Source organism: Elaeis guineensis, chromosome 10 (genome assembly GCF_000442705.2).
Source record: "Elaeis guineensis isolate ETL-2024a chromosome 10, EG11, whole genome shotgun sequence".
NCBI lineage: Eukaryota > Viridiplantae > Streptophyta > Magnoliopsida > Arecales > Arecaceae > Elaeis > Elaeis guineensis.
The window spans coordinates 26,518,694-26,546,324 of NC_026002.2; the positions used below are offsets into that span (position 1 = coordinate 26,518,694).

Consider the following 27,631-nt stretch of genomic DNA (forward strand, 5'->3'; position numbering starts at 1 on the left):
CTTAAACTTGAGTAGAATAGAGAAAAATAAGAGCATAGTTCGTAAACATATCACCTCTCTATCTCTGATTATTAATTAATATTTTTAAATGCATATTTTAATTTATTTTTGTGAAAACCCAATGGCATCTTTTTATAAAATCCTATAACTTTTCAAAAATCTACCAAACCAAACTTTTAAAAGTAATACTAAACCAACTAATCTGTCATTAACAATGAGGTGGCAAACTATAGTTTTCCAGTAGCATTGCACTATATCATACATTAATTCCTTTCCATGTTCTGTTTGCGCACTTGGTCCCATGCTTAGTAGTGTGAATGATGTGTTGTGGTCAACACAAGCCCAGCAAATATCTAGTACTAATGCAACATGAAGGGAAACATACACAACATAATATGTGATAAAAAAACTATCTCACATCTAATGTTTGCTCGAGCCCATATATCTATCAACTTGAATATTTGAAAAGATGAAACATAATCCCCTATCGAAAGTAGTAGACATCTTTTAAATATTCATGAACCCACCAACCTATCAACTAGGTTTTCGAGTTGGACATTATCACCCTGTCCGAGTTGGACATTATCACCTTGTCCATCTAGAAGCTCAAAGTTTTTGAGTTGGACATTATCACCGAAGGCATTGCACCTTAGAAATAATTTGCCATGATCTTTTTTTTATCTTTTCTTAATAAAAATATTCTTTAGTTAAGCAACATTTAGCAAATGACTCTGGTATCACTGTGGTAGAAACACCTGAAAGCAAAATAAATAAACTATCATGCTACGTCATTTTTATGGCAGAACATCCAGAAAGAACAACCTCTTGAAAGTGATGATGATCAATTCACGAAACAACAAGCGCAAACTATCGGGCATGTAGATCATTAGGTTTATACATGACGAAACTCTAAGATGTTCTACCACTTTAAAGTCCGACAAAAAGTATCAGAAATAATTCTATGCCTCATGATGCACCAAGAGAAAACTTCTCTATCCCAGGAAGTTCATGATGACAAGATGGAGCACTAGATTGCAGAGAATAAAATCAGCATAAGCTCGTTCTGGTGGTAGATCCTGAGATAGATCGTTATCTGTTAGTTCATAGAGTGATGTAAAGATTAAGGTGAAAGTCTTAAGTTCTAGCAGTAGTTACCTTAAATTCCTTATTCTCTTTATTGACTTGAATTCGAAGACAAACTGTATCATCACGTATAAAAGTGCAAGAACAATTAATTTTCTTAAAAAGAGTAGCAGGAAAAAAGGTATCCGAATTACACTTCATACCTGCAAGTACCGCTGTACCTACACAAGAGAGAACTCCAGAGAGGAAAGAGTTAAATGGAAATGACCCTACTACTCCCATGTAGACAACCTGTTACATCACAGAGTACCATAATAAGCAATCTCATAAATTGACAACTGGTCAGCATTACTATTATGCAAAATATTTGTTCTGATAATCCAAGTGCCATCAATGAATTTATGGTTGATAATTATTAAAACTTCACTGTGTTCTTTGTTTGAATATGAAAAACATATCATCAGGCTTCGAAAAAGCCTATAAAATATGAAGTGCATGATCTAACACAAATCATTATTTTGCCTGATCAATAACAGTTGTCTGTTACACATTAATTCTATGATCCTAGATTGCCGACAATCCAACATACCTAAGAATGACTTGATGTCCAATATGAATAGATTACCTTTAGTGGGCTGAATTTACATAGGCTTTGAGGAAAAATTCAATTAATCTAAAATCAAAATATGGAGGAAAGATGAATATTAAAATTCAATCTGACGATCTATGTTGGGAAGCATATATCATGTTTAACATGTTTGAGGCGTCATGCATCCTAAAAAAATGAATTGGATCAAAATAAATGCTAAGTCAATATCAAGCACCTAACAGCATCATTTTTGGATATAGATCATACACCTAGGATAAAACCCTACCCATTTAATGATCGAGAGTTAAGCAAGGTGGTGTCATGGAAACATAAAAGGTCCAAAAGGGCAACCAATGTTGAATCAAAATCCACTCAATTCAGCCCTAAATCAACATGTTTAACCACAAGTTGGATCCAAAGTATCAGTAGGCAACTATCCCAAGTGGTCCAAAAGACACATCAAAGAAATAGAAAATGAGGAGACCTCGGTAGTAGACAACTATAGGTAACTGGCATAGTTAGTGCAAAGTTTTTCTTTTTTAAAGGAAAATCATGAAAGGAAAGAATTTTTATCATGGACCGTACCAATAGATTTAAATTTTTTGGTCTCAACAAACTTAACTAGACTACATCTATGATAGCTAGCCTATTTCAAATAATACAGACCACTAAATATAATCAAAATCACAATCACAGCAGCACTAATATTGAATGCCTAGGGTAGAAAACTTAAAAATAGCAGCAAAGCTTATTACAAATGTATTGGTCTAACCAAGGACATCGAAACCATCCTGAACTGGATGGTTCAGAGTGTAATGAGCCATACCGATGGAAATCAGAATGGTTCCGGCAAACAAAACCAAAAACTAACAATAAAGGAGAGGGAAAAAGAAAGAGAGGAAGAGAGAGAGAGGAAGGGAGGGAGAATGGCAGATGGCCGGTGGAGGACCACGAAGTATTTTGCTTATTTTGAAAATATTAAGTGAAGTTAGCAAGGGATTTGCCAACCTAACTTAAAATTTTTGAAAATAAAAAGAGCCCTCCTCTGGGAACCCCTATTTCAAATAAAACAAGGAAACCAGAAGCAGAGCCCCTCCCTCACGTCTGCAGCACTCCCCTCTTCCTCCTCCCCCCTTCTCTCTCTCCCCCTCTCTCTTTTCCTCTCTCCCATTCTCTCTCTTCCCCAGCCTCTCTGTCATGTCAGGATGTGCTCCGTAGGTCTTCTCCCTCTCTCTCTCCCTTCCTCCTCCCCCTCTCTTTTTTCCTCTCTCTCATTCTTTCTCTCCCTCTCTACTATGTTAGTATAGACCTTACAAGGAATGGCATAAGAGCATACTTAACCATATAACCGAGCAACTGATCTAAGCCCTGGTACTGACCTAGTAATCCTTGGTTCTAACTTTCAAGCCTTGGTTCCAAGTACACAGCAAAAATTTACAATTTAATGACCAATCATGCACAAAACAACATTATTAGTGCATGATTCAACCATGGCATTTATAATTTACCGAATAATTATTCACAAAATACGACCATCAACATTGCGTGAGTAGTCTTAGACACACAATGTACATATACGATTGAAAAAAATCTATAATAAAAATAGTTTAATTATTCAATAAAGAATCCACTTATTGATTTTTCTTTTCAATTTTCAACTAGAATAAATAAATCGACTTAAATCACCTCCATCAGCATCTCAAATAACTCCGAAAATCAAGAGGACAATGATTCTCCAGAAAAGGCCCATCTAATTTGAGATTTACTCTTTTGCTAGATTTTATCTTTTCCATCATAGTGAGTATATCTTTCTCCAGAGGGTTAAAAATAACCTTCAATAATTCATCTATCTAAACTTAAGGAACCTGATATTTTAAAATTATGTAGAAGCCAACCAATAATGAAATATTTAATCTTTTTCATGACATCACAGATTCATTAAACTATTCTTGTGTTAGCTTTTAAAGTCATTTAATAAAAGTAGATATCTCTCACTAACACTACCTAATTTCTAACTTGCTTGCTAGAACATTGCTGAATGATGATGCAAGCTATTTCTTTCTTTTCAAAGCGAATTAGTACCAACCTTAATTCTTTCTCTCATACATTGCCGTACATTAAGGAATACAAGCCTATTCATAAAAGCAACAATTTCCTTCTTGGTTTGCCATGATTAACATATAAGAGATCATGTAATTTGATGAACATAGCCATTTTAGACTTGCTAAATGATATAAGAAGATGTTGCCTTCAATGGCCAGGTGCTGCTCTTTGTATCAACAAATTGGTTTAACCAAATAAGAAAAGTACCACCATCATAGCATTCAAAACCTCATTGCAAAATTAATACTGAATATTATTTTTTTAAGAATCTTATGAACCGTAAATAAGAAACATTGCTTTTAAATATAAGAAGGTATCCACATCCTCAAGAGTTGAATGGGATCATCCATAGGGACCTCAGCATCATATACCATAACTGATTTTAATATTGTTAAATAAATTTATTAAGTTTAAAATAACATACAACACTAGAATTAAGATTTGTTTTCATTTTTTTTTTTCATTTTGGAAAGAATGATAAGCAAAGACCTAGATTTGAAAAAAATGAAGAGCAAAGCCTAACTTTTCATATCATATATGGTGGAAATGGTATCCGCTCATACCTGAATTACAGCTGTAACGATAGCATACACCACGTAAAGATCAATGATCTGCATTGTTTATGAATGAAGAAGATGCAAGTCATTTCCTATATCTTAATGAAACTAGACTGAAAAGCGAGATAAATTATAACAAAAAAATGTCAAATGACACAAATTTACATATAGAAATAGAAATACATGCTTTGAGATTAGTTGGCGTGGCAGCATAAGCAGTACGGAGAGAACGAATGAGCATCTGAGCATCGCTGGAGGTGGACTTTGCCATTCTCAACTTTTTTTCTATTTCCTAATATAACCATTAGAAGTAATGAGATAAAAATATTAAAGGTCTTTTAAGCAAAAGACAAGAATTATTTAAAAGAGCAAGTAAGATGTTATGTTGTCCAACATGCCAACCCAAAAATAAAACTTTACCAAATAACATGCCCGCAAAAAATAATGTATAAAAATTCCCAAAAAATTATAAAAATTAACAATAATATTGACTTTTTATTATACGAAAAGATGAACTTGGCAAAGACTACAAGCCATAAGGGATGCAATCAAATAACTTATCAGCATTGAGACATGGAGAATTTCTTTGATAATAATAGAAAACCTGGAGTCTACCAAGCACATCACCTAAAATATTCCCTTCCTACAATTGTTTTGATGGTCTACAACATAGAAAAGCCAAGAAGGGGCTTTTGACACACCCAGCCATAAAGTGGACATTAGGCATTGTGAGTTGTAGGCAAAAAGCTTATCGAAAGATGATATTTTAATTATAGGCTAAAAGTTAGATATAATTCTTTGGAACTGGCAGATGGTATCATACAACATACAGCTGAAAATTCACTGCATATCTAGATATACTCATAACAACACTGCCTAAGCTTTTAACCTAGAAGGAAAACCTAGCAACAAAAATACATCCAAGAAGAACTAAATGAAATGTTTCCTCGAGAGAATATGAAAAGAGAAGATTGAAATAATCGGTGATTTATGTCCCGATGGGATGGAGGCCATCCCGTTCCATTAAGATTCTGGCACTTGAGATGGGTTCGGGACCCTAAAACATGCTTCCAACCTCCGTCCCATCCCATTCTTCTCAGATTCCAGCACTTGAGATGGGTACAGGACCCCAAAACGTACTTCTGGCTTCTATCCCAGTTTCTTCTTGGATTTCCAACAAGCAACCAAGGGAGGAGAGATTAGAGAGGAGTGGAAGGGAAGAATGGTCAAAACTCTAGAGGCTGTTTTTGCATCTCGGGTTCGGATAGTCGCTTGATTTACATTCTTTCAGCCTTATTTGTTTGAAAAAATTTCTGAAATTGACACTGTGATGGGAAAGAAAATTCTGAAAAAAATATTATACATAGAAAGAAGAATCTTACAAATAATAATGACGGGTACACATAAAAAAAGAGTCAGAAAACTAATTTTCTTAGGATGAAATCGACACATATGCATTGGATGTGGCAGACATTTGACACAAAAAATTATTCATCTGGGATCAATGTGATTTAAAATAATATGTTCGAAAAAAATACAGTATCTAATGTGCAGTTTGATCCTATAAGTCTATAATCTCCTATTACTTATAGGCTATATAAATATTCACACCCAGCTTTCAGTCTCTCACGGCCACAATATACACTGAGAGTCAAGAGCTACGCTATTGAGTTCTGACAGTGATATTGCTCTTGAGCACCTCGAGCCTTACCTGAGAACGAAGAATTTGTATAATGAATTGACGGAGCTTGCTAGCGGTATTTCTACTCCCACCCTTTGTTTCCACGTTTTATGCTAACTTATCATCAAACTTCTCAATATATTTCAATTAATAAATTGCTATTTAAAAAATTATTAACATTATTTTCTTACTATATTTTCTTTTTAATTATAATAGTGATATCAAAATTGCAACTACTCTAAATAATGGTTGGTTTAAAATTATTGCAACATGTCATATTAGAATGGCTGGTTCAAATTTTTTCAATCCTTTGAAATGTATAATTATCAGATGGACTAGGTTTAGTGGACTAGTACAATAGTTATCCACTACATTACCCCTTACTCTCAAATAATTTAAAATCATATGAGGATGCTTATTATCTATTATATATGTGCTCTAGGATTTAGAATAGTACATTAATCCATGTAATAATTTTTCTATAGAAATAGTAAGATATTAAAAGTCTAATACTCCAGTTAAAGTAAGTAAATAATACTTATAAAGAGAAGACGGAGCACGGACTCTTAGAAGAATAAATGAGAAGGGGGTAATAAGATTCAAATAGATTTTAAAAATTATAAAAAATTCTAAACACATAATGGATAGATAACTGGATATAATAAATAATTTAAATAATTTTTAATTATAAAAATATTTAAAAATTATAAAATATATTTTAAAAATTATAAAAAATCCTAAACCCAGAAAAGGATAGATAATTGGATATAATAAATCATTAAAATAAATTTTATTAATTATAAAAATATTTATAACATATATTTTAGAATTACAAAAAAAATCTTAAACATAGAAATGGGTAGGTAATTGAATATAATAAATAACTAAAGTAAATATTATTAATTATAAAAATATATTTTAGAAATTACAAAAAAATTTTAAACCCAAAAAAGGATAAATAACTGGATATACCATAAAGGAATAAATAGTTTAAATCCAATTTCTAGTTACTTTTGATGAAATTTACTAAATATGTAAAGTAATAAAAATAAATTTTGATTATTAATTACATAATTATTCAAAAATTTGAAAAGTTAATGAAAATAATGAATATAAATAATATAACTCCAAGTATTTTTTTTAAATTTTAATAATTTTTTAATTATTATTTAATATGAATAAAAAAATATTAAAAAATTATAATAAATTCGAAAAAGTATGGATATAGCACATGCAACTTAAATCCAATTTCTAGATACTTATAATTATTCATTTCATAAATTTTTTAAAACTAGATGGATCCCGATGGCAAGCAATAGAAGGATCTAGATATTAGATGGCATTTTAAAAAAAAATGAAGGATCGGCATCAATGAAAATATAATTCCTGTGAGCCAGAAGATAGAGGAGGTGGAGTCACCTAATTGAAGCAATACTTAGTGGATGACTTTAGTAATGTCAAAAAATTCCAAAGATACCTATAGAGATTCGAACGATGATGAGAGAACATTTGCAAAAAAAAAAGAGATGACGATAGCATCCAAAGCTCGAAGGGAAGCACTTGATCATCGTCGGACATCTTAATCATGTGTTTACGTAGACTTAGATGATGATTATGATTATTTTGATTTAGATGATTTAGAGGCAGCTCATCTATGAGAGGCTATTCAAGCCTTTCGACAAGACTATGGCAATATAGGAAGGTATTGAGACAGAATAATTTGGATGCTCCCAATTTCAGAAGGATGGTAGCTCTAGTGCAGAGAAAAAATCACATTCATATTTACAAATTGCTGGATTAGAGAGGAGTCAGTTCATGAGGATGGAATCATCTTCAATCAAATCATTGTTTGATGCATTTAGGAAGAAACCGAAAAAAAACTCGAGATCTCACCATCCATGATCTAGATCCCATAGCATATCCAGATCCATAGTCAAAGTAGTTGTGAATTGATGACTATAGAAACAAGAATAAGAAAAAATAAATAGGAAGGATAATTGTCAATTGATTTCACTTTAGCCATGTTCCGATATGGGCAGCGGCAAATATTTACTTTTAATCGATGATTAGTACAGTACAGAAAGCCGACTCAGATATTGATCCTCCTATATCCTATAAGATAACGGACCATATTTGCAACAGAAAGTCATAGATACCAAATCTTGGATTAACAGTTATAAAAAAGAATAAAATGCTTATGGGATGACATTGATGTATGATAGTTGGTTTAAACCTATCAGAAGTATTATCAACTTTCTATTCTATTATGATGGGATGACCATATTTCATACTTCAATTAATACTTCAGATAAAATATATAACTAATTATATTTTAAACATGGTGAGGGACGTAGTTGATGAGATTGGTGAAAAGTATATTATGCAAGTGGTCACAGATAATGGGGCAAACTACATGAAAGTTGAAAAGGATCTGATGCTGAAAAAGCAACATCTACATTGGACCTTTTATACAACATATTGTATAGACATGATGACGAAGGATATCTAGTAGCTGTTTAAGGTAAAATTTATAGTAGATAGTGGACAAACAGCATCAAAATACATCTACAATCAAAGATTCAAATCCCAACGAGACATCTCGTGTGATGGGATACCATCTCATGTGTTGGGACATTATTGTCCTGCTATCGTCTCGACGTCTCGATCAAGATATCTTAGGACATCCCCTATCTCAAATGTCGGGATGTGGTGGGACAGCGACGCATCCCGTTTCATGAAAAAATTGAGACAGTCCCATCCTATGGAATTTAAAATTTTGTCTACAATCAAATATGGATACTGGCTTTTATGAGAAAATATGTACAAGGGAAGCTGCTTAAACCAGGATTGACAAGATTTGTCACTAATTATATACATTATTGATAATAAGCTTGGTTTAAAGGCTATGATGACTTCTGATGAATGGAGGATTTTCTAATATACAAAGATCAATGATGGACGATGAGTTGAGAATATTATATTGAGCAATAAATTTTAGGATAGATGCTCTGAGACGGTTAAGACAATAGAGACTTTGTATATAATGCCATGGATAGTAGATATTGAGAAGTTTCCTCAGCTAGGCTATACATAACTCAAGATGTCTATCTGTAAAAAAGAGATTATAGCTACAGTAAAATAGAAGAAAATACCATATTTGCATCTCATGGAGGTCAAATGGATACTTAAATGGAGAAAGAAATTGCACTTGACCAATAAAATTTATTTGAATCTCAACTCTCACTTATCCTTTATCGAATAAGCTGTTGCTCATCTTATATTTGATATTGTCCTGGATAATCCTCTTGATAGTACATTGCATAAGAGATTAGCCATCTTTGATTATAGGATAATGAGAGGCAATACCATACTATGGCCCAGAAATATATCCATAGAAAGATGGATAATGCATATAAGAACACTCCTCACCGTAGGGAGTATACATCTAATTCATTCATAAAAAGAGGAGCCATGATATACACTTTGGCTATATAATGCTCCAATGGATCCTGTTCTAGACGATGATGATGATCTAACTTGCTTAGATTCCAATCTACTTCTTAAAGCATCTTGCTCTATCCATGCCATAAACTTCGGATATGCTCAACGTTGATATTCGTTAATTATTCTCAAGTCTTTATATAAAATGATTCAAAACATCTACAACCTATGTGGCACGTTCTACAATAATTCTTCTTCCCCTTTTTCTATAGGCCAGCAACTCCTAGTCCTGATATCTAGATCTGGGTTTAGCTCCACAATCCTAATCCTACATAGCAAATCTAAGAAAGATTACCATTCAAATCCTATCACAAACTGTCTCATCAAATGGATGCGAGCACAATTGAAGTACATTTGCCCTAATCCACATGAAAATCAAAAATCGTCTAGGATTTGCTAGCTTATGTTCTCCAATTGCACTTGCATCCACTTAATGAGACAATTTATGATAGGATTCGAATGGCAATGATTCTCAGATTTGCTTTGCAGGACCAAAACCATAAAGCCGAATATTAGGATGAGTTGCTAGCGTATAGGAGGAGGAAAAGAAGAATTGTTGTAGGGTGTAGCACACAGATTGCAGATATTTTGAATTGTTTTTCTGAAAGGTTGAAAATAACTGAGGAACATCGATTTCAGACATATTCGGAGTTTATGGCATGGATATAGCAAGATGTTTTGGAAAGTAAGTTGGAGTCTAAGCAAATTAGGTCATCATCATCATCAATCAGAACAGAATCTGTTGGAGCATCAGATAGCCAAAATGCATATCATAGCTTTTTCTTTCTACGAATGATTTAGATATATACTCCTAATGATTATATCATTAAGAATGTTCTTATATGTATTATCCATCTTTATATGAATATAGTATTGCCTCTTATTATTCTAACAAAAGATGATCGGTCTCCTATCTAATATACTATCAAAAGAATTATCCTAGATAACATCAAATACAAGATATGCAATGATGGGCTCAGTATCAAAATTGGCATCATATTCAAGACCCCAATTATGAATAGGACCCAGCTTATTCGATAAAGCATAAATGAGAGTTGAGGTTAAAACAAATTTTACCTATCAAGTACAATTCATTTTCTATTTGAATATCCCATCTGTCCTTAACGATACGCAAATATGATATTGTTTTTTCTATCCTACTATGGCTATAATCTCTTCTTTGCAGACAGACATCTTGAGATATACATAATTCTATCTGAGTAAATTTTTCAGTATCTATTATTCGCAGCACTACATACAAGGACTCTACTGCCTTCACCACCTCAGAGTACCTATCCCAAAAATCATTACGTAATATAATACCCTACCACATCATCCATTGTTGGTCCTTGCATATTCAAACCTTTCATTCATCAAAAATCATCATAGCCCTCAAACCAAGCTTATTACCAAGAAGATTCTTCAACACTATGTAATTAGTAGCAAATCTTGTCAACTTTGGCCTAAGCAGCTCTCCTTATATATGTTTTCTCATAAGAGTAAATATCCAAATGTGATTGTAGATATATTTTGTCCACCATCTATTATGAATTTTATCTTAGATGGCTGCCCTATATCCTTCATCAACATATTTATACAATGTGCTGCACAAAGGGTTCAATATAAATGTTGCTTTTCCTGCATTAAATCCTTTCCAACTTTCATATAGTTTGCATCATTGTTTGTAATCACTTGAACAATATACTCTTCATCAATCTCATCAACTACGTCTCCCATCAAACCCATATATAGTTAGAATCATGTATTCTATCTGAAACATTAATTGAAATATGAAAGATGGTCATCCTATCACAATAGACTAGAAAATTCATGATACTCTTAATAGACTTAGACCAACCATCACACACCAATATCATCGTATAAGTGTTCCATTTTCTTTTATAACTCTCAATCCAAAATTTGATATATGTGACATACTGTTGCAAATATGATCCATATATCTTATAAGATGTAGGAGGATCAATATCTGAACCAACTTTCTACACTATACTAATCATCAATCAAAAGTACGTATTTGCCACTGCCCATGCTAGAACATGGTTAAAGTAAAACAGTTGGCAATTGCCCTTCTTATTTGTTTTTTCTTATTCTTATTTATATAGTCATCAATTTGCAGTTACTTTGACATTAGATCTGGATATACTGTAGGATCTAACTCATGGATGGTGGGACCTCTTGAGCTCTTTTTCGATTTCTTTCTAAATGCATGAAATAATAATTTGATTGAAGATGATTCCATCCTCTTGAACTGACTCCTCTCTAATCCAAAGAACTACAATGTGAATATGATTTTTTCTGTACCAAAGCCACCATCCTTCTCAACTTGAGAGCGTCTAAATTGTGCTTTATATTTTAATATCTCCTCATGTTACCATTGATCCTGTTGAGAGATCCGAATAGCCTCTCATAGATGAGTTATCTTTAAATCATCTAGATCAAAATAATCGTCATCATCATTCAAGTCTTTGTGAATATATCATTAACATGTTTGATGATCAAGTGCTTCTCTTTAAGCTTTGGATGCTATCTTCACCTTCTTTTCGTTCTATAGATGCTCCTTCATCATCACTCGAACTTTTACGGAAACATTTGGACACCTTTTGACATCACTAAAGCCATCCATCAAGTATTGCTTCAATTGGATGACTCTACCTTCCTCTATTTTTTAGTCCAAAATAATTACATTTCCATTGATGCCAGTCTTTCTCTATTTTTCTAAAACACCATCGAATATCTGGATCTTTCTATTACTTGCTATCAAGATCCATTTAGTTTTAAAAAAATATGAAATTAATAATGATGAGTACTTAAAAATTAGATTTAAGTTGCATATGCTATATCCATACTTTTCCATATTTATTATAATTTTTTAATATTTTTATTAATTTATACTAAATAATAGTTTAAAATTTATTAAAATTTTAAAAAATACTTGGAGACTTATATTATTTATATTCATTATTTTCATTAATTTTTCAAATTTTTGAAATAATTATGTAATTAATAACCAAAATTTATTTTTATTACTTTGAGCATTTAGTAAAATTCATCAAAACTAACTAGAAATTGGATTTAAATTATTTATGCCTTTATGGTATATCCAATTATATATTGTTTTCTAGGTTTAGGATTTTTTAAATTTCTAAAATATATTTTATATAATTTTTAAACATTTTTATGCTTAATAAAATTTATTTGAATTATTTATTATATTTAGTTACCTATCCATTTTTTATGTTCAGAATTTTTTGTAATTTCTAAAATATATTTTTATAATCCATAAATATTTTTATAATTAATAAAATTATTTTAACTATTTATTATATCCAATTATCTACTCTTTTCAAGGTTTAAGATTTTTTTAATTTCTAAAATATATTTTTGTTGTAAATAAAATTTATTTTAATTATTTATTATAATCAATTACCTACGCATCTCTATGTTTAGGATTTTTTAAATTTCTAAAATCTATTTTTATAATTTTACAAGTTTTATGCTTCATAAAATTTATTTAAATTATTTATTATATCCAGTTATCTATCCATTTTTATGTTAAAGATTTTTTGTAATATCTAAAATATATATATTTTTAATTTTTAAATATTATTATTTTTTTATAAAGTTTATTTTAATTATTTTTTATATTAATTACATCCAATTATCTATCCTTTTCTAGGTTTAGGATATATTTTTATAGTTTGTAAAATTTTTTATAATTAATAGAATTTATTTTAATTATTTATTATATTTATTATATCTAGTATCTATCCATTTCTATATTTATGATATTTATAATTTCCAAAATATATTTTTATAATTTCTAAACTTTTTTATAATTGATAAATTTATTTTAATTATTTATGATATTTATTACATCCAATCATCTACCCCTTTCTAGATTTAGGATATATTTTTATAATTTCTAAATACTTTTATAAATAATAAATTTGATTTAATTATTTATTATATTTAATAATCCAGTTATCTATCCATTTCTATGTTTAGAATTTTTGGTAATATCCAAAATACATTTTATAATTTTTAAATATTTTTTATAATTAATAAAATTTATTTAATTTATTTATTATATTTATTACATCCAATTATTATCCATTTCTATGTTTAAGATTTTTTTAATTTTTGAAATCTATTTTAATCTTTTTACCACCTTTCTATTTATTCTTAAAGTTTCTCTTCTCTTTATAAGCATTGTTTACTTGCATTAACTTGAGCATTAGACTCTTAATATCTTATTATTTTAATAGAAAAATTATTATATAGACCAATATACTATTTCAAATCCCAGAGCATCTGTACGGTGGATAACAGGCATCCTCATATGATTTTAAATTATTTAAAGATAAGGTGTAATGTTGCAGATAACTATTGGACTAGTTCACAAGATCTAGTCCCTTTAATAATTATACATTTCAAAGGATCGAAAAAACATAAACCAGCCAATGTAATATGACATATTGCAATAACTTTAAATCAACTGTTAATTAGAGTGGTCGCAATTTTGATATCACTATTATAATGAAAAATAAAATATAGTAAGAAAAAATATAACAATAATTTCTTAAATAATAGCTTATCAATTGAAAAATATTTATAAGTTTGATGATAAGCATAAAATATGGAAACAAAAGATGGGAGTAGAAATACCACTAGCGAGTCCCGTCAATTTTGCCGTATGAATTCTAAAATCTCCCTTTCTCTTCCTTCTTAGGTAAGGCTCAAGGTGCTCAAAAATAATATTACCATCAGAACTAACAGCATAACTCTCACCGCTCGATGAATATTGTGGCCATGAGAGACTAAGAGCTGGGTGTGAATATTTATATAGTCTATAAGCAACAGAAGATTATGAACTTATGGAATTAAATTGCATATAAAGTGCTATGTTTTTCCCAAACATATTATTATTTCAAATCAAATCGACCCTAGACAAATAATTTTTCATGTCGAATGTTGGCCATACAAGATTCTCATTTTATTTTTAACTCTCTCATTTCAATGTATATGTGTTAGTTCATCCTAAGAAAATTAGTTTTTTTGACTCTTTTTTTATGTGCACCCATCGTTGTTGTTTGTAAGATTTCTTTTTTCGTGCATAATTTTTTTTTCAGAATTTTTTTCTCATCACAGTATCAATCTCAATCTATCACCGTATGGAAGTGCTCTTAAACTATCATCATACTTTGAGGCTGTCACCATGCCGTGACGATTAATTATTCTATCACACAACACATACAACTCAGACCCATGCATAACCAAATCCCGAATCGCATCATGCACAGCCAAATCATAGATCACGCAAAGCTAAATCCTGAACGTCCAAATCTAAGTGCTTTGAGAGTTGTGTGGGCGTGATAGAATGGATGAGGTCGAAAGAATGCAAATCAAGCGACAGCTTGACTGTCCAAACCTGAGAGGCAAAAACAGCCTCTAGGTTTCAACCATTCTTCTCTTCTGCTCCTCTATCCCTCCTCCATTATTTCCTTGTTGGAAATCCGAATGCCTCCCTCCTCCTTTCCTTTCTCTCCTCCCTTCTCCTCTCCAAGTGATCCTCCCTTCCGATCTTTATAGTATAATCAGAATCAAACTTCGATGTATGCTCCTCGTGACCATACTCTACACTCTGAATGATGATGCGGACAGTGACACATCAACAGAAAAAGGTCAATACATCAATCTCTCTTTCTTCTTCCTCTTGACTACGAATCAAAGAAAAAAAAGGACAAATCCTGATCGGGATGGCCGTATCGGCATGTGATCCGATTAAAGAGAAGGTGGGACGATCAGGACGAAGGCTAGAAATATATTTTGGGATCTCGCACCCATCTCAGATGCTGGAATCTTAGAGAATCGGGATAAAACGGCCGGGATGGCCCCTGTTCCGCCCGAACTTAAATCACTGTCCGAAAGTACCATGACTATCAACCACTTCTTTCTTACATCTTTTCAAATAATGACATTAAATTTAATAAAAACACTATTTTCAAACTCACATCCCTTTACCATATTTCCGCTATCTGTTGGATTTAAGTGGTAAGAAAATATAATCTACTTCCATCAAAGTTTGTACTCATTTCCTTCTATGTTAAAGGGGTATTGCATATCTTACCAAAAAAAAAAGGGGTATTGCATACAAAATAATGATATGGAGTATAAGCACTCAAAATGGATGATGTAATAAACAGTACATGGTAAACTTGAGATAAGGAGTGCCAAACCTGATAAGAAAATGAAGTCAGATAAAGACCCAATGGATGCATGAGGATGGGACAATGCTTTCATGCGAGGGCTTAAATATTGAAGGCAAATCAAAAGAGTTTGCAACATTATTGATGGCAAATGTTGATGTCAATGTGTGCAGGCTTTTGTTGTGATTCCTTATACACCAATAAGTTGATCTGTTATCACTACCTAGAGCATTTTCAATCCATCCTACATATTGATCGCAGATTCCATAAATTCATTCTATAATCAGCAAATAGAACAGCTTTTTACCAATTACAATCTATAGAATACTTATCAAATCCCATGAATATGCATGACCAATACTTACAAACTGTTCTATGTAGTTTCTTTTACATTCTACATATATGCGTTCAAGAAGGGTACTCATAAATGCATCTTAAAAGAGTTATGCTCCACAATCTCTTAAATATATGTTTTTGAAATTTGCTGACCTCAAAATGTAGATGCACTGGAATCATAAAATTCAATGATTTACGCACAAATCTGTGAGCTCGACTAATGTTAAACAGATTTCTGGATGATAAAAAAAGAATATGGAAGTCAATTTATTTGACAAATTTGAAGACATGAGCTCAATCCTATTGCTACTTCTTGTACATTCCAAAAACCTTATCTGAGAGGTTTACTAATGTTGAACAGCTTTCTACACAATAAAGAAGACTGCAGATTTCAGTGAATTTGACGAATTGATAAGAATCTCATATCAATCCTATTGCTAATTACTTGGAAATTCCAAAAGCATAAAGTTAGGCTACATATTGACAATAAAGCATGATTCTAGAAGGTTTAAACAAAAGAAATCTGGAGATGCGAGGACATTGAACAACTTCACATGTATATAATCATGACAATTTGACTTCAGAAATTAGAAATAATAAAGTCAGATAAAATCTTTGTTCTTCCCCCCAAAGAAATTCCTAACTCATCTAAGAGAAAGAAAAACATATAAAACATCATTAGAAAGGGTTCTCAAATTCCTAGATACTGGCAGAACACATAACAACAAAGTAATCAATCTGGACATGCTTGACCTACAGACTTGACAAACCAAATGAAATAAGCATGGTTTCATCCATGTTCTGTCTGAGGAAACCAAATATGGCTTCAGAAACCCCAAATCAAAGTTAAGGAATGAAGCTCAATGACACATAGACCCTCAGAACTTTCTTTTTCACAAACTTGAAACTAATAAAAAAAACAAGTATGTATCAAATGAAACCCTAACCAAAATCCCATAGTGTTCTTTTGAGGATAAAAAATTTATTCAGAAATCTGTATTTTTCTAGATAAATATTTATTAGGCAACATTTAGACATAAAAAATAATCTACCCATGTTTTTTTATGCATTGAAAAATGGCTCGAAATCTGTTATCCATGTTCTTTTGCATTACTAATTTTCTGAATAAGTTGCTAAGATCTATCCATATTTTTCATAACACTTTTTATTATATAAATATTATTATATATAATATAATAGTATAATATATTATATTTTGTATGTTATATATAATATAATAAATTATATTATATATAATAAATAAAATATATTTTATAATATGGTATATAATATTAATATATATAAAAATAATATGTTATTACACTATACTATATTTTATATAATAATATAACACGTTAACATTATATTATAATAATAAAATAAGATATTATACTATAACATCTTATTTAGTATAATCATATATTATATTAAAATGATAAAATATTATTATCGAATAATATTTTATATTATACCATATAAGATAGTATTATATATTATTATATTATTTTTATAGAGTCAAGGGTATATTAGAAATAAAATAAAAAATTTATTTTTTGATTGATAGAATAATGACTTATCCACCTCCTAGGTGGGTAAAACTTTCTCCCCATTTCATAGATAGATGCTATCCATAGAAAAATGATTTATCCACCGAGAGAAGTGTGAGAATATAGGTAAGTTGGTGGAAAGTCCATGATATTTACCCACAAAAAAAGGGCCCATAAGAGGAACACTATAAGAACCCCTTGAGATGACAAGAACTTTTCATCAACATTAACAACATAACCAAGATTAACTTTTCTTATGGAGAAACAAAAAGATGAAATCCTTCAAAACGAAAGAAATCATCCGACGACAGCGAAGTCTCCCTTCCTTATTTGAGAGCAATTTTTGATCCACACCAATATCCTCAAAAATAATAGAATGAGGATTATAAAAAATCGAGAAGCCCTCAACGAGAATAGAACAAGCGTTATAAAAAATCAAGAAGCCCTAAAGCTTGATCTGAACCACCATATAGCAGCGGAGATTATCAGAACCCGAACAATTGTCCGCAGAGAAAACACAAAAACTCGTAGAACAGACCCAACCACAAAACAATTAAAAAAAAAACTGATAAAAAAAAATCAACAATTACTCCAGAGAGATCCGGCCAACAAAGAACAATCAGATTAAACACAAGCAATTAAACAAAGAAAACACAAAAAGCAAGACCTCTAAGGAGATCGGAATGCTAGTACCTTAGCTAATTTGGAATCGCTTCGCTATCGCCTTCTCGAACAAAACCGCAGCGAAAGAGCCGTGGGTTCGACACTACGATGAGAAATTTGAAACCACCTCCGACCTGCGCTTATTCGGGCCGTTCTCAATTGATGACCGTCGGATCTAAAAGACAATCTTATGCCACGTGTCCATTTCCCAGCATTCCCGGTCCGAGCACGGCACGGAGTTTCCGAGTGGCGGCCGGATTACATCGGGCCAAGAGATAGACTGTTCCGGTTCGGACCGAACCCGCCTGGAGTTCCGATTCATATTCACGTGCGTCGCATGTGACCTCTCACTAGGGCCAGAGAGGATAAGAAGACGGCTAACGAATAATGCGCTCCCTCTGCTTAAACCTCTCTCATTCCCTCGCCCTCCTCCTACTCCTCTAAGGGCGGCCATGGCCGCAGTTCTAGCCTCGCCTTCTTGCTCCTCTCCCTCTCTGTCCTTCTCCCAATGCTCCTCCTCCTCTTGGAGGTCAATTTTCGCCTGCTCCCATCGACCTCCGCGCTCCCGAAAGAAATCCCTCAGAAAAGGCCCTCCTGCGCGAGAAAACGGAGGCGAGGTAATCAAAACCAGAAAAATATTTTTTTGTTTGATTGTATGTCATTTTTAGTTGTCTTATGATCGATATTTTGTGGGAAAGTTTTATGTTTGTTGAGATTCTTGATGGTATTGTGTTCGTTTTTTGAGGGTAGTTTAAAGGGATTTCTCAGAAGAGGTTTCCAGGAAGAGGGAAGGATGAGAGGGCGTACCTGCCACCCGATGGGAGTAGAGGGGAGTCTGGGTGGTCCCAGTCGGCGGTGTTCAAGTCCGCTGGATTGCAGAAGAAGGACAAGGGTCTGGTGTATGATCTCAGGGAACAGCAGGCATGATTTACACTCTCTGACAAACTCTAACTGCAATTGCAATTGCTTTTCAAGCATGCATTTATGAAATTATAGTGTGTACTTTGAATATCTGATTTACTCAATCGGGGTCTTGAGCATCATTCTCTCTAAGAAATTTATGATATTGGGAAGGACCACTACATCTTGTTTCTTTTTTCTTGATTAACATCTTACTATGATGAAAATGGTGACTTATATATTTCATAGTGTCATGGGACTATGTTTCCATAAGGCTCTTTGGTTTATTATTGTGCATTGGAGATGGATGTATTCCATGTATCCATACCTGTTCTTCTTCCATCATGACTAGACTCGTCCCATATCGAGAGGACTTGTAGAGGGTTGCTTCTTGTTGCATGAGCTTAAGCTCGAAGACTGGCAAGTTAGATTTACTGCCAACTGGAGAGAAGAACTTCCTTCCTTTAATATACTATGTCCAAATATTCAACAATAAAAAAGAAATGGAACTATTGTCTGTATGGGGGAAAAAAAAAGGCAGGATTGTCCCTTTTTTACTTATTCAAAACTTATAATGGCTGTGGCAAGGGAGGCCTAGCTCTCTTTACTAGAGTTACATTTTTCATCTGATTAAAAGAGGATGATTCAAAATAAATAGTAAGACAAATGTCCAATATTCAACAGAGAATACAATTTGAGTCAAGACATTTCCATATGGTTAAAAAATGTCATTGACATCCAACTTCTGGAGCATTTTAAATGCCAGGAGAATTGGAGTTATGTCCAGGTCAAGCATTACCATGGACAGTAAACTGAGTTTGATTGGTGTTTTGAGGCAGAAATTAGGTTAAAATTGATGGTCTCATCATTCTAATATAAGATTTGGCTACAGGATTTCTGTTTCATCGGGTCATTGGACATAATTGAACTGCAGACATGATAGTCCTCTAAATTTTTTAGCATTGCTAATTTCCATATTTGGCATCTTTCTTGTGGAGGAAATAGTGGAAATGTGAGCATGTTTACCAGCTAAGGGTATTCATTCATGACTAATCTTCATTCACTTCATGTTTAATTTTTTTATGTGCTATATCTGCCTATCTCTAACCCACTTCGGCTACCTAAACCAAAAACATACAATATGCAGGATGATTTTTATGATGCTAAAATAATAAGATTTTTCATATTCTAGGATTGTCATAAGCAAGGTTCATAATATTGGTATCGGATGTTGTACAAGTACCTTGCCAATATGGTATGGTTTGCCTAGTACATCTCCTGTATGGTTATAGGATTGGGAGACTCTTTTCTCATGCTTTACGATGTACCGCTTAAAACTGGGTGGTACAGGTCAATCTAATATGAAACTGGATGGAGCTGATTGGTTCCACCTGGTAAAGGTCGGTTCTGCCCCCACGCTGTATCAAACCTTGATACTGTATTGATATAGTATGGATGCATCCAATACTGAGTGGTATAGGTCATTATGGGCCTTATGGTGAACCATCGTCATAAATATTTGGACTAGTCATTTGTAGCTGTGCAAGGATTTGTTCTTTTTGGTGAATTATTTGGGTACTACTATTAGGTATGGTTAATATTCATGAATAATAGAAATTTCATAAAATGTTGGATCTTTTATGTTCTATAGCCCTCTCATATATATAGCATTACTTTTGATGAAGGTTTGATGGATGGATACTAAAAATTAATTTTTATATTAGCTTGATGACACAGGGAATCTTCAAGATGTGACTTTTCTTAATGCTGTTGTGAAGGTATGATCGTGACTGGATTCTAATGATTCAGGTCATTAATTGGCGATGTAAAATGTGTTGCGTATAATTACCAAACATGTTGTCCATTTTGTCCAGGTTTACTGCACACATACTGCACCTGATTATTCACTTCCTTGGCAAAAACAAAGGCAATATACAAGTACTGGAAGGCAAGTTTTGATTACTATATGTGATTCATTACTCTTAAGGTCATCGAGATTAAAACAAAAGAGATAAATTACCTTTCCTCCCTTATGACATTTTTTTTCTTTTTATTCAGCAGTGTTTCATTCTTTGGTTATTATTTATTTGTGCTGTATCTCAGAAGTCCACTATAATGAGTAAAGAAAAACTGGGAATCAGGTACGGTCAATGTATAAAACTTAGGCGTTGAAAGGATGCTGCTATGCCCTAATTTTGGGGTTTACTTAAGATGGTTACTATATTATTTGCCATTTAAACATCTCGTTTTTTAATATTTTTGGCTGGACATAGGCAGGGTGGCTGCATAGGCCCAAGTGTTATGTTCCATGGGCTGGTGTCTGAGTTGGATTCCTTGGAATCAAATAGAAAACATGGCTTTTGTAGGCTTAACCGGCCTTATTTTATTTTGATTGTTTTATGTTTTGGTTGAGAAATCAAGTTTCTTGTATCAGGTTTAAGAAACTCCACCATTTGCTTGATCATGGTAACTAAGTATCATGGTCATTACTGATGTCCACTTGAATTTTTGGGTGTATTGTTCAGCTAGGGTTGCAAGGGGACTGGAGAGTTAGGTCTTTTTTTGGGAGATGGAGCTGCTTGAAGCAGCTTTTAAACAAGATTGTCCTGAAATTAGTGAGTCAGTAGGCTTGTTGGGCTAGTGAGATATTATGGTTAGAAAATAAATGGTTTGTCTTTTCATAGGCTTGGATCAACTTGATAAGAGAATGCTTAAGTTTAAACGATATGGTGCTGTTGGTATAAGCTCAGCTCATATTGTATTATAATTAGCCTAGGCTGGTTTGGAGGCTGTATGCTAGATTTAGATTAGAGTACCAGGTCATGTTTCTAGAATCTAAGTTTGCTAATTGACAAGAAGCTAAGCTTATAATTTCAGTAATAATTCTAGCTCGGTAATTTTCTGTTTATTTGATCTTCACAATAATCGTCTTAAACATGACAAACTTTCTTGGATAATCTCCAAAATTGCAATGCACGAAAAACTCAAAGCAGGCCTTTAGTATGGGATGAAACGATGCAAGGTGATGAAATTCTTTTTGTGAGAACACCATACTATTGGAAAAACACTTTCTTCCATGGCCTCAAAGGGAAACCTAGGCCCAATAAATTTAAATTTACATAAGATTTCATTCTCATGCTTTCATAAAAAAATTGAGCTTGATGAGAAGCTAAGAAACTATCCACTACTGCATAAACTTATCTTGTGGCCATGATTCTAAAATTCACCCATTTTTCTCTTCCTATCCCATCAAGAAAGTCAATGCATGTTTTGCTGCTTCCTCAATCTCCCTAGTCCTCCCTTTTTGCTATTAGATCCATGTCCTTTGTTTCCCCTATATCTTCTGAAAATTACAATGATTCTTGACTCAAGTCCTAGTTAGAGTGACACTAGATATGGTTGAATGTTTTGGATGATGTGGTGCATGACATTTTCTAATAGTGTATTTGATTACCAATGATGTCTAGTCAACTGTTTGGTGTTCCTATCATTAAAGATGAAGTAGATGATAGCTGTGACATGCACAGCATTTAAATGGACTAGAAATGATATGGTGAGTAAATCACTTCTCAACTTGATGTTGCTTGTTGGTCAAGTGCTAGCTGAAAAGTGTCTGCTGGGGATGCAAAAACTGAATTTTGCATTATACTGTACAAGCTATACCAAAAATTATTCTTGGAATCTCATCGTCTTGTGCAATAAACTTGGTTTAACTATATATAAGCGCCCACCAGACATTGCCTATGTGATATGTTGCAGTTTGTAGAGAAGTTTGTATCTGTAATAATAGCGAACTTTGTCGAGATTGACGAATTGAGCATAGTTCATGGAAAAACCTTGTCTCGTTCTCACATGTGCACATATTTTTCATCTTCTTTGATAATCTATCGTCAATCTTTACATGTATTGGCTTTAGCAAACACATATCTAATGCTTTCTTGATTTTGCAGTGCTTTTATGATTGGTGATGGGAAGCTCTTAACAAATGCACATTGTGTTGAACATGATACACAGGTACAGCTTAACATGGTTTGATGAATGATAACACATTAGATTTTATGGGGACTGGTATGTTGTTAGACATTTTTTGTCTAAAATTGTAACTCACCACCCAAAAAAAAAAAAATGAGGCAAGGTTCTTGTTTTGAAATATATCTTTTTTTAAATATTATATATAAAGATGACATAAAATATAATCTTTTTGGTTTGACGACATTGCAAGGATAATGCGAGGTTGACCGACCTGTACCGACCATATTGTACTGGTATGGTATCAAGGTTCAGTCATGGTTATGAGTAGAATCAGTTTGTACTGGTCCTAACTGAACCCTTTCATACCACCAGAAACTGGGATGTGTACCATACCGCACCAACCTGTACCGCCTGATTTTGGGTAGTGTTATGGTTGGCGGTGAGAATAAAGTGTTGGAAGCCTATCCAGTACAGCATGTATACATATCATAGCGATAGTACTATACTGAACCTGTAATGTGTTGGCATGGTTCTCATACCGGTTTTACAGACCTTGATAATAATTGTCATGAAATACCCTATGGTTGTTCATGTTTATGCATGGTCAAATTGAAAATGCATTTTTTGACTTTTAAATTTGGTATGATAGACAATATTGTAAAAAGGTTTGCCAGTAGATATTTTATGATAGATTTTGGAATTAAATAATGTTCCGTGACAGCATGTCTATTCACATGGAAAAGACCTGTATTCTTTAAATTGTTTTCATGAAAGTAAAACCCTGCTTCTCATGAATATTTTACATCAATTTGTCCTAATAATTTGAAGATTTTTTAAAGCAATCTGAGTGAGATCTGCATAGTTTGTTGAGTTCTGTTGAATGTTAAGCTAAAAAAAAGATGGGATTGAGATACCTGACAAAATTTGAGGCCAACACCCAAATCTTCTCAAAAGGGTTCAGCTGTATCGGAGCTTAATTTTTCCCAAACCAACATCCAAGTTTTTGAAACCAAATTCACCTGCCAAAACAACTCAAAAATACCCAAAATGAAGTAAGAAAGTGCAAACAAACCCCATCTCTCATTTATTTATAGTCAAATTTCATTTGAAAGTGGCAAACTCTGAAAAAGGGAGTCAGTTTTGAACTAGTTCACGTGAAACCATTTTGTTTGAGAAGTATTTTGCTCGCAGCTTAAACTTCAAACCTTGTTATAATCATCAATATGTGTGTGGTGTGGTCCAATCTTCTGTAGGGTAGCCCTTAAATAATATTACCCTCTTCATCATCATCTTTTCTATATTAATCTTTTCACCATTTGAATCATCCATTTTTTCTGTGGAAATGGTCATTTTGTTTATAAATCAAGTCTTTGCAAGTTTTTTTGTGTTTTATTTCTTTGTTTAAAAATTATGTTATTTTTTTCCTATTGTTATTACATGTGGTTAGTTATATTTGCCCTTCAATTTTTTGGTTTAATGGCAACAGGTCAAAGTGAAGAGAAGAGGAGATGACACCAAGTTTGTGGCTAAGGTATTTTCTTGCATTTATAAACTTTTATATGATACATACGTGCTGTTCTCCTCGCTGGTTGCTCATAGTGATTTTTTTTTTAATTGTATCCTTTTGTTTTCTTGGACGCTTTTCTCCACAGGTCTTCCCATTCTTACTTAGTGACTCTCCTCAATTAATATATGGTATCTTGATGCAATATGTCTCTTTCCATTTGTCTGTTTATTGCTTCTTTGCCAGTCCAACTTATAAGAAAAACGATGATGAAGGTATTGGAAATCAAGGTCTGTTTTTTTAACCCTTGTGTGTTGTTGAAGAACCCGAAGTAATCTCATTGTCAGGTGAAAAGCATGGAATCTCTTTAAAAGAGAGAATATCTGGTATGGTAGCATCAAGGAAGAAAGAAGAAACCAGAAGAAAGCATGAGAAGAGTCAAGTCAATTAAACAAAAAATATCGCAAATGAGCCGAATCATCAGCAAGTCATCTGATGTTCACTTGAAGGTCCTTGTAGCTAAACATTAAACTTTAAAGGCATGGTTGTTATTTATAAACCAAAGGAAACAAGAAAAAGCTCTTGCAGATAATAACCTTCCTTTACAGTAAATCATCTTATCCTTTGTGCAACATTTCTGGACTAAGATTTCATTAGTAGGGCAGAGGTTGTCAAACCAAATATTAGCACTTGGGAGGAGTCCAAGCACTAGGCCTTGACCCCAAGGTACTCCCAGATATGCTGGGATGTAGGTTCTCTAAATAAGGGTATCAAAACTTACACTCAGGCTGGTTTCTGATCCCCCATCTTTTCCTTAAGTTACCAAAGATACACCTTGATCCAGAACATAAGCCACAAATTACTTGCACATTCAGCTTAATAGATGGTCAAGTGCCTTCATGGAACTGAAGAGAAAAGCGGGATTACACTTGGTTTTAGTTTCATTCTATTCTCAGTAATTTATAAACATTTATAACATATATGCAGCAAAACATAAAACGACAGTGGTGTGTAAAATCGGTGGACCTTCGATTAACCAATTAACTTAGCAAACAGGTTGAACGTTTTCATGTTGATTTTTCTTTTGAAAATGCTATTAGTTCTCATATCATCTTTGAGCAGAAAATTGAGTATCAACATAATAGCAATTTATGCTTGGTGATTGAACTGATATAGCAACTAGTTCTTTTTGAGGGAGGTGAAGGTGGTGAAGGAGAAGGATAAATGACGAAGAAGATAAACCAATTGGAAAATTGAAAATTGGCTTTATCCTGGGAAAAAGTTGTTAGTAGTTTCTAAAGGAGGTCCAGCAGGATGCTGTTTTGACCTTGAGAGACTTCTGATTCTTGTTGACCCATACTAAGATGGAATTGAATATTTCCATAGCTTCCTTGGTTGTTATCTTACCATTGTTTTCCAGCTGTATTTTGACATTGTTTGCAATCTTCCAACCCCATTTTCTCTGTAGGCAGCCAAACATGTTATGTTCTTCCTGAATCATTTTTCTCTCTTAATGTCTGTATGCTTGTTCAATTTTTTTATTGACTTCACCAACTGGAATTTTCACTGATAGTATGCATATTTTTGCATTCCTTTTTGTGAAACTAGATGATTTACTTTTGTTTAATGACAACTTTGCATAAGTATTGGTTCTCATACTCAGTTTTCTTGGGCTCTTGTGGCATCACTATATAGAGAAATATAGTTCGAATGGTGGATGGCTATGTAATTGTTTTCATGTGCAACCTTTTTTAGTGATGTTTAAAGGTCCTGTCAAGGATCTCAAAGCTTTTAGAACTATATGTCACATTGGCTAATAACTCTCCTCAGTGACCTGATTCACAGGTTTTAGCTAGAGGTGTGGAATGTGACATTGCATTGCTCTCAGTGGAGAGTGAGGAATTCTGGAGAGGAGCCGAACCACTTCATTTTGGACGTCTTCCATGCCTTCAGGTAATGGGCAATTAAATATATCTGGCGACCCTTTCTGCATGCAATAATGTGTGCCAGAAATTCAAACTTCTCTGACACATGTTTTTGGGTGTGAAATGTAGTAAGATTCATGTCTGGCTTTTGTTAGTACAATGTTATTTGCTGTGTTGAATCATCAGTACCACGGTGCATCCTGTATGTCAATACAGTTATTATCCATGTTTTTATATGTTGTTTTCCATAAGCTGCTACTTAAGTTGATTTGTCTTTAACTTTTTAAGCTAACAACTGGCAATTTGCAGGATTCAGTAACTGTTGTAGGTTATCCTCTTGGTGGAGATACTATATCTGTAACAAAGGGTGTGGTATCACGAATTGAGGTTTGATCTTATTCATCATGACTTTTTAGGACCTAATTGAGTGCATCAGTAATATTACTTTCATATCAGATATCATGATTTCTGAATTGCAGTAACCATATATATTGTTTAATGACTTAGGCCTTCATAATCTCATTATCTTTTGCATATGTTATATCAACTTGTTTATCATTGTTCAGTAGTTGTCTGTGGATAATTGCAATGCAAGAACATATTCTTTAAAATTTATGTAATTCTTACGACAATGTACAAAATTTGCTCAAGCAATCATGAGGAGCCTTTTAAGTCCATGAATATTATGATGGAGGGGGGAACACCTTGGGCGGGGCGTGAAGGTCCTAATGATGTTGTTTATAAATCTCTTTTGAAAGATCGGATGGAAGAAGTAGGGTGACCATGATCAACTATGGCAACATTTAAACTGCTGACCATGTGCATTTTCATATCTGCTGATGTCTAAGTGCATGTGGAGTACTCTTAAACGAAGTCACAAGCAACTAGACCTTTATCATTTGGCCAGGTCTGGCACAACAAAGGTTTGGTCATGCATATTTCGTCCATAACATGTGCAATGAGTTATAGGCTTTATATTGATCCTTGTCATTGGGCCACCTCTGCATGATGCTCACTTGTCGGTTGCCATGGCAATTCTAGGC

The 27,631-nt window shown here is 33.1% G+C and overlaps 2 protein-coding genes across 7 annotated transcripts in view; one reads left to right on the forward strand and one right to left on the reverse strand.

Moving 5' to 3' along the window:
• Positions 1 to 767: 767 nt before the first annotated feature.
• LOC105059942 (dolichyl-diphosphooligosaccharide--protein glycosyltransferase subunit DAD1) lies at positions 768 to 18,437 on the reverse strand. Of its 6 annotated transcripts, none has more exons than XM_073244107.1 (7): positions 18,318 to 18,395; positions 15,772 to 15,985; positions 4,516 to 4,624; positions 4,339 to 4,386; positions 1,287 to 1,374; positions 1,156 to 1,199; positions 768 to 1,076 (listed from the first exon to the last, which is right to left on the reverse strand). In XM_073244107.1, exons 3-7 carry the CDS (start codon positions 4,579 to 4,581, stop codon positions 993 to 995), a joined length of 330 nt encoding a protein of 109 aa, XP_073100208.1. In that variant the 5' UTR covers positions 4,582 to 4,624; positions 15,772 to 15,985; positions 18,318 to 18,395; the 3' UTR covers positions 768 to 992. The 6 variants fall into 6 exon arrangements, with proteins under 6 accessions (XP_073100208.1, XP_073100205.1, XP_073100206.1 ...); XM_073244104.1 differs by having other exon boundaries at positions 4,520 to 4,624; positions 18,318 to 18,385; XM_073244105.1 differs by lacking the exon at positions 15,772 to 15,985 and adding an exon at positions 16,231 to 16,312 and having other exon boundaries at positions 4,520 to 4,624; positions 18,318 to 18,373.
• Positions 18,438 to 18,668: 231 nt separating this feature from the next.
• LOC105059943 (protease Do-like 2, chloroplastic) overlaps positions 18,669 to 27,631 on the forward strand; it is a 36,690-nt gene continuing 27,727 nt past the window's right edge. The window contains exons 1-8 of the mRNA XM_010943472.3: positions 18,669 to 18,904; positions 19,038 to 19,208; positions 20,912 to 20,965; positions 21,062 to 21,135; positions 23,138 to 23,201; positions 24,646 to 24,690; positions 26,509 to 26,616; positions 26,898 to 26,975. Coding sequence (XP_010941774.3) covers positions 18,740 to 18,904; positions 19,038 to 19,208; positions 20,912 to 20,965; positions 21,062 to 21,135; positions 23,138 to 23,201; positions 24,646 to 24,690; positions 26,509 to 26,616; positions 26,898 to 26,975 — 759 coding nt within the window. The 5' untranslated portion in view covers positions 18,669 to 18,739. The remainder of the gene's footprint in view (positions 18,905 to 19,037; positions 19,209 to 20,911; positions 20,966 to 21,061; positions 21,136 to 23,137; positions 23,202 to 24,645; positions 24,691 to 26,508; positions 26,617 to 26,897; positions 26,976 to 27,631) is intronic.